A 13,362-nucleotide genomic window follows, 5' to 3' on the forward strand; every position below is an offset into this window, starting at 1 on the left:
TTAGACACCTGGTCAAAATTACACCTCGCATGGTTTGGACGCATAGCGGCAGTGAAAATGTCGATTCTTCCACGCATTCTCTATGTTTTTCAAATGATACCTATGGCACCACCACCCGAGCACTTGCAAAATTGCAAGCCCTCATTAACAAGTTTGTCTGGGGGGGGGGAGAAAACGCGCCTTTCTCTTGCGCAGATGATACACCCAAAAATACAGGGTGAGTTGGGCCTGCCCCTCATTAGTGGATACTATCAAGCCGCATGTCTCAGATATATAGTTGAATGGAATAGGCCATTATCAGAGAAATATTGAAATTTTGTGGACCAGTCTGTGGCGGGCAAAAACATCTGGAGAGACCTGTGGCTACCTCATCACCACCGGGCCTGGGGCTTGTACTCTTCGCCGGTAACAGCACCCACGCTCAGGGTCTGGGATAGGGTGGCAGTTCGGAAGGGCTGGACCTCATTTCCCTCGCCAATGACCCCCCTTGTGGATAACCCAGATTTCCCTCAGGGTCAGGACTCACTGATTTTTCAGCGCTGGCGATAGCAGGGATGCAAGTGCGTGGGGTCCCTTTTTGATTTAGAGGGGTTGATGCCTTTCCCGCAGCTTAGGCAATGCTATGATTTGCCCGCTGCTGATGTATATTCCTACCACCAACTAATGCATTGGGTCACGAGGCCCGCTAACTATGCGCTCATGTCGAGACTACTTCGTCCTTTGAGAAGTGGCTGGTACGTAAGGAAGATGGTCGGCGCCTCATATCCGAGTTATACACCATGCTTTTGCGGGGGGGCCGAACGAGTGTCGCACAAAGGCGCAAGTTCGGAGGGAAACAGAATTAGGCCGGCCACTCTCTTCTAAAGAATGGGAACATATCCTATACCGAGCGCACCCCACCGCACATAGTGTAGCGGGGCCTGAATCCACCTTTAAGATCCTCTCTTATTGGTACTATACACCTGCACGAATACACGGATGGGATAAAAGCAAGACAGACCTCTGCTGGCGGGGTGTGGAAAAACTGGTACTCTTGTGCACCTACTTTAGCACTGCCCAAAATTACAAAGATATTGGGGGAGGTCTTAGACAACATAGATGCAGCATTTGGCATCTCACTGCAACGAGCTCCGGAGTATGCTCTCCTTGGCTTCTCGCATCCTAAGTTTTTCACACTGACATCAGTCAGAGGTAGAGAAATAGCACTATCACTGTTGGCGGCCAGGCAGGTCATCCTAGCACAATGGAGCTCAATGGCAATCCCAGAGTTCCGAGCCTGGTTACACCGTTTATGGAACCTCTTAGCCATGGAGCGTCTATCGATGGGGGTGGAAGGGAAGGGGAGAGACTTTGTAACTTTGTGTGAGCCTTTTGTGAGTTTACTGTCATGAGATATGAGGGAAGTAACGTGCCCGAAGTTTCTACAAGTCCTGCACCTTCTACCAATGGAGCAGTCCTCAGCAGACACTCATCCAGTGGTGTGCAGGGGGGGCACATACCAAGCTTGATATGGGCGCTTGATAACGCCTAGGGAGTTTTCACTGGTGCGGAGGGTAGGGGTGGTGGGATGAGTGCTGGGGGGAAGGGTTTGTTTGTTTTTCTTTTTTGTCTTGGTTCCTGCTTGTTATATCTTCTCCTTTTTCTTGGGAACTTTTCTTGTTTTATTTGTCAGGAAATGGAAGACGCTTATAGTAGCCTGGTAGCTTTAGATCTACACGGCCGGTTTCCGTGTTGTGGCTTGAACGCTGTGTAAGTCCACATAATGCTCGCTCTGCCAGCCTCTGGATGTAGGCAGAAAGCTGTGTTTTGCAAATTTCTCTTCCTATCAATAAAAAGATTGATTCCTAAAAAGTATTTCTGTGAGTAGTGTCTTACTTCAGACTTAGGTGTGTCTTTCCAGTGAATTCCCAGGTGAAGGATATGCATATGCAAGGTTTTGTTCTCAAAGTTATTTTTCCATAAGCAGAGATTACTCCCACTTCCAGTTCATGAGTGATCACACCTACAACTAGAGTAAGACCCAACTACTCACAGAAACCTTTGTGAATAAGAATTTATATGATTCATATTTCTGCCAGGAATATCTGCCTTAACAGTTGTAATGTGGGCCGGAGACATTTGATAATCCACCTATGCAGCTTGTAGCGTCATTACCAATAAAGACGCTCAAAGCTGTAAGCAGTAGTTCTGTCTATGACTATCGACTTCATACCTCAAGATCCTGAGACTCGCTGACTCTTACAAGCAGGAGACTTGAGAACAAGTCTCAGCTGTCAGGTTGTGAACGAGTCTTGATATAGAGGTCATGAATCGTGAGATCGTAAATTGTCTCCCTCCTAAAGTCATATATGAGTCTAAATTCTGAGGTTCAAGAGAGAGTCTCTTCTCAAGTCATGAACTGTTCTCAATTGTGAGGTCATTGACGAATCTCTATCTTGAGCCTCATCGTGAGGTCATGAACAAGTCTCAATCATGAGGTCAGGAACGTTCCTACATCATGAAGTCAGAAATGAGCCTCCATCATGACGTCATGAACAAGTCTCCCTTCTGAACTCATGAACGGTTCTCCATTGTCGATTCATGAATCAGACCGCATCATGAGGTTATGAACAAGCCATCATCATGAGGCCACTAAAGAAGTCTCCATCATGAGGTCATGAATGATCCTGCATCATGAGGTCAGAAAGGAGTCTCCGTCATGAGGTCATGAACGAGTCTCAGTCGTGGCACCATCATTTTTAAAATCAGTAAGGATCTGACAAATGATCATGTTACAAATATAGCTTTGTCGGTGGACATTCAGCTAGAAGATCACAGAGACCATGAGGTCTCTAACAACAAAGCTACCATCACTCACAGACACTCTTAATGCAAACAAGAGAGAAGAGAAAAATAAAAACTTACAATAGAATGGATGGGTGGATAGTCTGGTTTCTTCTTTGGGTTGTAGCAACAAATAAATCGAAAGATACCTCTGAAATAAAAGAAATAAATATTTCACTATATTTTATTTTATGGGATGTGTTAGGTGGTCAATTGCCCCTCCCGTGAGGGATGGGATGGTGTTGTTCTCATTGTGCTTTGTAAAGTTTACAAATTACCTAAACCAGAATCCCTCTTTAATGAGTCTTGTTATTTAATTTTTTTACGCATTTATTTCCTGGGTGAAAACAAAGCACAGCTGAAAAGTCAAGTTTTTGATCCCTGTGCAGTTTTTTTCTGATGGTAACATTAGCCTGTCATTTTAGATACGCTTGGTTTACAAATACATGCAGTGTCCATCATCCCCCTGGTTGATTTCAGGAGGGTTTGGTTAGCTATATTCACCAGTAGTCAGTGTATGGACAGAGAGGAAGCGCCCCACTGGTACCCCATAGGGCCCTCACCCATTTCGCAGTTGATGAGAAACATGACCTCTAGAATAGACTAGACAAAGTCCATGCTTTTCTGTGCATACTCATTGTAAAATTTCTGTCCAGTGTAATCGATTTTTGAAGCCCCAGGGAAAATGCACCTTGCTGTTTTATTCTCATTCCACCATGGAACAAAGCCAGTTTGGAGTCCATTTCACGTTAGCACCCTCTTGAGGCCAGGTTTGGTGATGTTATAAGGCAGCTGCTTACATTTGACACCTACCCAGAGTTGCAGTGGATGGAAAGTACCATGCAGTATGGACTCCCCTTTTCTTCTAAAATTAGCTTGCCCTCCTGCGTTGATAAAGATTTCTCTTTCCCTACTCTTGGCATCAGGGGTAAAATGACTGCTCTAATAACACATTTCTGTTGCACCCCAGCCCCATCACACACAAAGGAAGACAAATACTCAAGTGACTGCAAACGGATAACTTTATAAGTTACTGTTGATCAGTGTTTCCCTATTCCATACTTACCAACGTTCAGTGGTCAGAGAGAGGTAGGACTTTTCAGGTTATTGGCCAAGATGGTGAAATCCACACCTTTCACAAAAGCAGATGATACAGATGAATTTGTAGACTGTAGTGCAGCTAAAATAGCAGGTCTACCTCCTAACTGATCAGGGTTGGTAAGTATGCACACCATTCCAGCCTGGATTGTTTTCATTCAGCAATTGGATACCATCGGCCATTGAACCCTTTATCAACTTCTTACGCCACCATGAAGCACAGTACTGCATTACAAGTGAGTGATGCTGACTAATTTAAGAAGTCACAAGGACCGGGGGGGGGGGGGGAATGCTGATATGAAGTTTCCTTTCAGTGAATAAGCAGAGTGGATCTCCAGGATAAAGTTTGAGAACTCTGGTTCATGGTTAGCTTTGATTAACCAGCTGCCTTGTGTCATTTATATTATTTAGACAGGCCAGACCTTGTCTTCCATAGTTTGCCTTTCACCTCAATAGCTTCACATTCCCATATACCACCACTTTATACCAGGAACAGCTTGTTACGCCCATGTTAATTCACACGTGCCCATGCACAGCCGTGTATGTGCAGGTGTAGCCGTCATATGTCTCTAGACTTTATTCCAATATATTGCACTTTTGTTTCCATTTCATTTCACCTGGGTGTCCACAGATTTACTGCAGCAACTCCAAAGAATATGGAGCCACATGTTTAGCCATCATATTCTGTAACTCACTGATTGTGTTTCTTAGCAACTCACAATTTGCGTGTTGCCAAACATCATGTACAACAGTCTATCAGACACTGTTTGCCATTCCCAAATGGGTCGCAAGGGACCTGCCTCATTAATATTCATGAGGCAGCTTGCATTTTGCGACCTACTGAGAATGGCCTGCACCCACAGGTGTGGTGGCCTGCTGGGGTCAGCAGACCACCATGTCTGTGACAGCTTTTTAAATAAAGCAGGGTTTTTTTGAAGATGCATCCCATTTTCCTTAAATCAAAATGGGATGCATTTAAAAATAAAAATGAAACATCTAATTTGAATTGTTTAAGAGTAGGTAGTGGTCCACTGCCTGATCTCAAAAATGTTTTTGCTACCATTCACAAAGAGGAAGGGGTTCTCTCGGGATGTCTTCCCCTTTTGCGACTGGCTTACCACCTACTTGAAGTAGGTCAGTAAACTACAATCGTTTTACGTTCATACTCCGGTCGCTTACCAATCGTACATCCCCCTGCGACTGCCTATTAGGAAGGGATGCTCTTGGCACACCCCTTCCTAATAGCGACTCATAAACCCTATTTTGTGAGTTGGTAATAGGTTACCAACTCACAAAATAGAGTTGGAACGTGGTAAAAGCCATTTTAGCAGTCGCAAACGGCCCGAATCTCCCTTTGTGACCACTAAAAACAGTTGTATATGTGCCACATAGTTTTTCCCATTGCATATGGCCTACTTTGCTCAGGACAGGGCTCTGGAGTATACAACTTAGCTCACTTTTGCCTACACAATCTCTCTGTTTTATTATGGCACTCTTTATGCAACGCTATCTGGGGTCTACCAGTCGGTCCACTGCTCACTGTACACAGACATAGCCAGGTGCCAGTGTCTGCTATCCGGCGACAACACTTGTATGAAGCAGAGCTGATCTGTTTTCTGTGGTGTCAGAGCAGACCTAAAGGCGGAGCTGGGAAGTCATGTGCAGAATGGCACCGCTGTCCCTAAGCCAGGCTATCTCCACAATTCCTCCTCTACTGCATAGCAATTGTTATCTTACCTCCCTAAATCTATGAATCCAGTTCTTCTACAAGTGTCATATCTCTCAAGTTTTTGGGGATACATATTTTATTTTGACTAACACGATATTCTTTATAAATGTCAAAAATGTTACTGCTTTAAATCAGAGCTCCATTGGGGCTGTAGAACTGTAACACGTGAAGGGGGGGTGGCGTGGCTTTGGCGCGAGGTGGAATCAATCAATCAATCAATCAATCATCGCATTTATATAGCGCACTACTTACCCAGAGGGTCTCAAGGCGCTGGGGGGGGGGGGTCTGTTACTGCTCGAACAGCCAGGTCTTGAGTTGCTTCCTGAAGGCGAGGTGGTCCTGGGTCAGGCGAAGGTGGGTGGGGAGGGAGTTCCAAGTCTTGGCGGCGAGGTAGGAGAAGGACCGTCCCCCTGTGGTGGTTCTACGGATGCGGGGGACGGCGGCGAGGGCGTGGCTGGTCGAGCGAAGCTGGCGTTTGGGAGCGTAGAAGTTGAGGCGGCTGTTGAGGTATCCTGGGCCTTGGCTGTGTAGGGCTTTGTGTGCGTGGGTGAGGAGACGGAAGGTGATTCTTTTGTTGACCGGGAGCCAGTGCAGATCTCTCAGGTGTCCGGAGATGTGGCTGCGACGGGGGATGTCCAGGATGAGTCGTGCTGAGGCGTTCTGGATCCGCTGGAGTCTCTTCTGGAGTTTGGCGGTGGTTCCGGCGTAGAGGGTGTTGCCGTAGTCCAGACGGCTGGTGACGAGGGCCTGGGTGACCGTCTTCCTGGTCTCGGTGGGGATCCACCGGAAGATCTTGTGTAGCATGCGCAGGATGTTGAAGCACGACGAGGAGACGGCGTTGACTTGTCTGGTCATGGAGAGGGAGGAGTCCAGGATGAAGCCCAGGTTTCGTGCGTGGTCTGTTGGTTTGGGTGCGCTGCCTAAGGCGGGGGGCCACCAGGAGTCGTCCCAGGCGGAGGGTGAGGATCCCAGGATGAGGACTTCCGTCTTGTCTGAGTTCAGTTTCAGGCGGCTGTTCTTCATCCATTCGGCTACCTCTTTCATCCCTTCGTGAAGGTTGGCTCTGGCGGTGGCGGGGTCGTTGGTAAGGGAGAGGATCAGCTGGGTGTCGTCGGCGTAGGAGATGATGTTGAGGTTGTGCTGGCGTGCGATGTCTGCGAGTGGGCTCATGTAGATGTTGAAGAGGGTTGGGCTGAGCGAGGAGCCCTGAGGGACGCCGCAGATGACTTCGGTGGATTCAGATCTGAACGGGGGGAGGCGGACTCTCTGTGTCCTCCCGGCGAGGAAGGAGATGATCCACTCCAGTGCCTTCTCCTGGACTCCGACGTTGCTGAGGCGTTGTACTAGGGTACGATGGCGGACAGTGTTGAAGGCCGCGGAGAGGTCTAGGAGGATGAGGGCCGCTGTTTCTCCGTTGTCGAGCAGTGCTCGGATGTCATCGGTGACTGCGATCAGGGTGTTCTCGGTGCTGTGGTTGGCCCGGAAGCCAGACTGCGAGGGGTCGAGGGATCCGCTTGTCTCGAGGAAGGCGGCCAGCTGCTTGTTGACGGTCTTCTCGATGACTTTTGCAGGAAACGGGAGCAGCGAGATGGGGCGGTAGTTCTTGAGGTCGGTGGGGTCAGCCGATGGTTTCTTGAGTAGAGCGCTGAGTTCGGCGTGCTTCCAGCTCTCCGGGAAGGTAGCGGTATCGAAGGAGGTGTTGATGATGTCCCGCAGGTGGGGTGCGATGACAGCGTCGGCCTTGTTGAAGACGTGGTGAGGGCAGGGGTCGGTCGGAGATCCGGAGTGGATGGAGTTCATCGTGCGGACGGTGTCTTCGGTGCTGATTGGAGTCCAGGCGCGGAGGGTGGTGGTGGGGGGCGGTGGTTCGGTCGTGGCGTTCGTCGGTTGGGTGCTGAAGCTGTTGTGTATGTCCGCGATCTTGTTGTGGAAGAAGGAGGCGAGGGAGTTGCAGAGGTCTTGCGAAGGGGTGATGTCGTTGTTTCCAGCGTTGGGGTTGGAGAGCTCTTTGACGATGTTGAAGAGTTCTTTGCTGTTGTGTGCGTTGTTGTCCAGTCGTTCCTTGAATGCAGTTTTCTTGGTGGCGCGGATGAGTTGGTGGTGTTTTCGGGTGGCGAGCTTGAGGGCAGTCATGTTGTCGGGAGTTGGGACTCTGCGCCAGGTTCTCTCGAGGGCTCGGCAGTTCTTCTTGGAGCTCTTGAGTTCGTCGGTGAACCACGGGGCTTTCTTGCTGCCGGGTCTGCTAGGCGGGGTCCTCGGGGGGGCGAGCTCATCTGCGCAGTCGCTGATCCACTTCGTGAGGTTGGTGGCCGCCTGGCTAGGGTTCGTTGTGCTGGTGGGAGGGTTCCTGCTCAGGGAGGACGCGAGCTGGTCGGCTGTGATCTTGTTCCAGTTCCTGCGTGCAACCTGTTGCTGGTGGTGGTGGATCGTGGTCCTTGAGAAGCTGAAGTGGACGCAGCTGTGGTCCGTCCAGTGGAGTCCGGTGGCGTGGCTGAAGGCGATGTCCTTGCTGGATGCGAAGACGGGGTCGAGTGTGTGTCCGGCGTAGTTGGTGGGGGTTGTCACCAGTTGCTTGAGTCCCAGGTTGGCGAGGTTGTCCAGCAGGGCGGTGGTGTTGCGGTCGTTGTTGTTCTCCAGGTGGAAGTTGAGGTCCCCGAGGAGGATGTAGTCAGCGGAGCAGAGGGCGTGTGGGCTGATGAAGTCGGCGATGTCTTCGCTGAACTGTGTGCGTTGTCCAGGGGGGTCTGTAGATGAGGGTGCCTCTGAGGGTGGTCTTCGGGTTGATGTGGACTTTGAAGTGCAGGTGCTCGGCGGTTGTGAGGGTGTCGTCGGTGTTGGTCGTGATGCGGATGGAGTTCCTGTGGACGATGGCGATGCCTCCTCCGGTGTGGTTGATGCGGTCCCGTCGGATGATCTTGTAGCCGTCTGGGATGGCGATGGCGATGTCAGGCGCAGAGGAGGCGTTCATCCAGGTTTCCGTGAAGAAGGCGACGTCTGGGGCTGTGGTGTCGAGCAGGTTCCAGATCTCGATGGCGTGCCTGTGGACGGAGCGGGTGTTGAGCAGGATGCATCTCAGGTGGCTGCGGCTGCTGTTGCTCGTCGAGGTCTTGGGCACTGCTGGAGTGGTGCAGGTCCGGATGCAGGTGTGGAATGGCTGCCTCTTGAGGGAGCTCCGCCAGCCAGACATACTATCTGACAAATACCATTCGTGAACATCGCCTGTGTGCTGCCAGGACCTTGAGGATAGAGCCCTGTGGGCCGGGTACACAGGAGGGGAGAGGCTCGCTCCTGTAACCTGCGTGGCATACTCTAAAGCGGCCGACTCTGCCTCGGAGCGGCGACTGGAGAAAATGGCACCTGCTTGGGCCTGAGCCGTCGGGACGATTGGAGTATTGCAGCGGATGTTTGTGCTCGGCGGAGAGGGGGTAGGACGGCCGTTATTGTGCCCAGATGCAGGATGGCTCTCCCGTTGTAGATTCAACGGTGAGGAAGTGCGCGGCAGCCTCCGGACGGGCGGCCGCAGTAACGTGGTGTGCGGGACTGCCTCCGGACGGCCCACTGCGGTCGTGGATCCTGGAATGGGTGGCGCAAAGTGAGGAGAGTTGGACTGCCACTTGAAGAGGAGGTTGGACGCAGACAGGGGGAGATTGGCTGCAGCCACAAGAACAGAGGCTGGGGGGGGTGCAGTGCTCTGAGTCTCTGGAGCTACAACATAAGAGACTGAAAGTGGGGGCTGCATCAGTGGAAGCTCCGGTGTGCTGAGGCTGTTGGAGTATATACCTGGAGGCGGTGCACGGTCTCTCAGGGGAGCCTGGTGGAGACAGACTGGAAATGCAGTAAGTGGGGTGTGGGGCATGGACTGGGCCTGGTGCGGGTCTGGTCGCACTGGTGCCTCTGCGCTATGGTGGCTGGTGGGGCCAGGGCTCTCCGGCTCTCTGGGATCCGGGGGTGTGCCACACCTGGGGTGAGAACCATAGGCGAGTGGGCCTATGGCCCTGTGCTGTCCGGGGTGACCCGATATTCCAGTTGGCCTGCTTGGACGGGCCGGTGGGAGCGAGGTGCAGTGGCGGTCCCTGGGCTGTGGAGTGGTGGGTCGCTGTGACGTCTTGTGTCTCTAGGGTGCGCTGTTAGTCTGCAGGTCTCCCGCAGCTCTGGTTGAAGATCTGAGGAGTGAGCGCCATGAGGTAGAGAAGATTAGATCCCCTCGGGCTAGACTGAACCGCGCTGTGCTGGGATCTGCACCAAGAGTGGCTGTGACTCTACGCTTGTTTATGGACTGCTGTCTGCCTGACTTTGCTGGGGATTGGTGGCAGTGTGTACAGCAGATAGGGCTTCCTGTGACTTGGTGTCGGTCATTTCCCTCCGGACGTGTCGGCTCTGTGATGAACAAGCTGGTGTGTAGTGAAAGAGCTGAGTGCCAGGAAGACAACTGTTACTGTGGGAGCGCTGAGTGGTGCGGCTGGACAACACGCGGGGACTTACTGTCGTCCTCACTAACATGGTAAAATCTGATCTTAAGCAGCCCAAGCTGCAATTTGAGAACAAGCGCAGCACACGTGCTACTGAATAAATGGGTGATCAGGCGGGATCGCAGGAGGCCGCGGGCCACCCAATGATACAGAGGATGACACTAGAACAATACTGTTGGAGCTGCGGCTGGCATGAAGTCGATTGATAGCAAAATAGACGCACTGGCGACTGGGCTCAACGTCATTAAGAAGAAGGTGGATAAACATGAGCGCAGGCTTGATGCGCTGGAAAATAGATTATCTGATATGCAAGATTCACAGGACAAGTCTAGGCCTCAAATTTTTCAGATGGAGAAGGAATTAGAAGTTATACGTGCCAAGAATGAGGATTTGGAGGCGTGATCTAGGCGCAACAATCTTTGCATTGTTGGCCTGCCGGAGTCCACCGCCATTTCTAAAATGGAGACCTTCATTGACGAAATGCTGCGGGACCTGTTTGGTTCAGTGTTGTCCTCGGTGATGATAGTGGAGAGGGCGCACCGATCGCTGGGGCCCAGACCTAAACCGGGCGCGCCACCTCGCCCTATCATTGCCCGTCTCCTGAACTATGCCGATAGAGACGCTATCTTGCGAGAAGCACGGGCTAGGGCGCCGGTCACCTATAAGGGTGACACACAGTCCTTTTTTCCGGATTACACCCAAGCGGTACAGGCAGCCAGGAGAGAATTTATGCCAGTGAGAAAACTGTTGCAAGCCACATCTGTGCGGTACGCTATACTATATCCAGCCAAGTTAAAAATAACACATGAAGGGCAAACGCACTTTTTTACTGACTCAAAGTCGGCCCTGAAATTTACAAAACATGTTTGCAAGACTAGACCTCGGCAGGGAGGCGCGGAGCCCACAGAGGTGTCATTGGGATTGGAGGAAGCGGATTGACTGTAATAACGCTTTTTGTCATCAGATGTACATGGACAGGTCTCCGTTTATTGTTGGGGGCTTTTCTTCAAAGTTACGCAATGCTCTTTCCTCTTCACTCTTTTGGTCTTCGTGGTGATGGTTGATGACTCCATATGGATCGACCCTTCGGCGACGGGCCTGGGAAGGGGGGGTACGCTTCCCTCTGTGTGGGGCGGCAGTCTCATGGGACTCTAATTATCATACATTGTTCAGGCTATAGAATGTTGATCATATATTGTTTTAGTTTTTCTTGTTGTGCACAGGCGAGCCACATTGTTTTGCTCTGGTGATCACACCTCGGTGTGAGTAGTCGTTGCCAGTCCTCTTCCCCTAGTGGGTATTCCCCAAATGTTGCACTGTAATATGGTTAATGGGGTGATGTGTGGGTGGGGGATGGCTATCGATCTCAACCTAACTGGGAGGTTGGAGTGGGCGGAGGGTTGAGGGTGGGGAGGAAGGGGTATGTTTTGTGCTGTTGTATTTTTTTTGTTTTTCTATTTTCGCAAGTTACACTGAAGTAGGTTGGAGTAAAACACTCGAAATGGGTTGGTGTATCTAGTTATGATGCTAGCTGCAACTCTTTACAAGCAGTCCAGGAGATGCTAGATTGGCTGGATGTTGCTAAGAGTGGAGAAGGGTGATACTTTTCATATGTTGACATGGAATGTGAGAGGCCTCAATTCACCTAAAAAAGTTAGACAAGTATTGGCCTAAAAAAGTTAGACAAGTATTGGCCTATCTCAACCGGCACGCAGTTCATGTAGCCCTGCTGCAGGAGACGCAAATGACTAAACATGCTGAACGAGGAGTGGCGGGGAGATGGGCTGGCTTTAAATTGGCAGCATCATTTTCATCCTATGCTAGGGGCACGATGATATTGGTTAAAAGAGATGTGGCATTCCAACCAGCCCGTACATATATAGATGAGGAGGGCAGGTGCGCGATGGTACAAGGACAGCTAGGGGGCTCGTTGCTTACTATAATTAATATATACGGCCCCATTGTGGATGACCCAGTCTGCCTCACTCGGATGTATGGTGTATTGAGAACCTTTCTGGAGGCCACTTTACTATGGGGAGGTGATCTAAATACATATTCAAACCCTGACTTGGATAAGTCCAACCCATTAACCCACCGCACTCCTAAAGTAGCTAGAACTGTAGCCTGCGCCATTGAAGAATTTGGTTTAAGTGACGTTTGGCGAGTAAGGAACCCTATGGTAAGGGAAGGGACGCATGCTACACCCTCGCACGGTAGCTGGTCACGGTTGGATTATTGGTTGGTGGGAAGAGAGGCCATAAACTGGGTGCGGGAGATAATACATTTACCACATACACTGTCAGACCACAACCACGTGCAGTTGGACGTGCGTTGCTAGATCCCATCTACGACAACACGGTGAGGGAAGCCATTGAACAATATTTTGTGATAAATAAGGGTTCAGTCAATAAGGCCTCAATATTGTGGGAAGCTTTCAAGGTCACAATTAGGGGTGTGTGTATTAGTACAGCGGCGGGCATACTACGTGACATTAGGACACAATTGCAAAATAAGGAGGATGCCCTGCGCGAGTTAGAATGTGATTATGCTAAGTCTCCTGCGAGGGATACACTGGCTCACATACATGAACTACTTACAGACTATGAGGCACTGGCGGACTCAGAATTAGAATACCTGTTGCCTAGACACACAGCTCGGCGGTACGGTGAGGGAGGCAGGCTGGGGCGCACATTGGCTAACAAGATCAAGGGTAGAATGGAGCAGGCACGTATAGATAAGATAACAGACGCCCATGGGGGGGGAACATCATCACCCACTGAACATCACGGACCAATTCAGAAGTTTCTATGAGGAGTTGTATACCTCAAAGGGGGGTGCGACGGAGGCCGAGACAGAGGATTATTTTGAGGATCCGGCTTGCGCGTGGTTATCAGATTATTATTATTATTATTATTATTAATCGGGTTTTATAAAGCGCAAACAACCCGGAGGCCTCGTAGCGCTGTGTACAGTCATACTATTAAAAGGGAAGAAAATTAAATGAACAGATAAGTTTTCAGATCCTTCCGAAATTTTAGAAGGCTGGGTTCACTGCGAAGGAGAGTGGGCAGAGAGTTCCATTCCTTTGCGGCATTCCAAGAGAAGGAACGCCCACCCCATCTGGTGCGTCTGATCTTATTGACAGTAGCCAGGAAAGCAGTACTAGATCGCAGTGATCTGTGAGGAAGGTAGGGTTTTGCCAGGGAGCAGATCATAGTAGGGGCAGTCTTCCACATGGCTTTG

The 13,362-nt window shown here is 50.5% G+C and overlaps 1 protein-coding gene across 1 annotated transcript in view; it reads right to left on the minus strand.

Moving 5' to 3' along the window:
* The window catches only part of LOC147693540 (short transient receptor potential channel 2-like), a 338,081-nt gene that overhangs the window by 12,565 nt on the left and 312,154 nt on the right, over nt 1–13,362 (minus strand). Inside the window, exon 11 of the mRNA XM_086933233.1 lies at nt 2,905–2,974. Coding sequence (XP_086789359.1) covers nt 2,905–2,974 — 70 coding nt within the window. The remainder of the gene's footprint in view (nt 1–2,904; nt 2,975–13,362) is intronic.

Source organism: Lissotriton vulgaris, chromosome 8 (genome assembly GCF_964263255.1).
Source record: "Lissotriton vulgaris chromosome 8, aLisVul1.2, whole genome shotgun sequence".
Classification (NCBI taxonomy): domain Eukaryota; kingdom Metazoa; phylum Chordata; class Amphibia; order Caudata; family Salamandridae; genus Lissotriton; species Lissotriton vulgaris.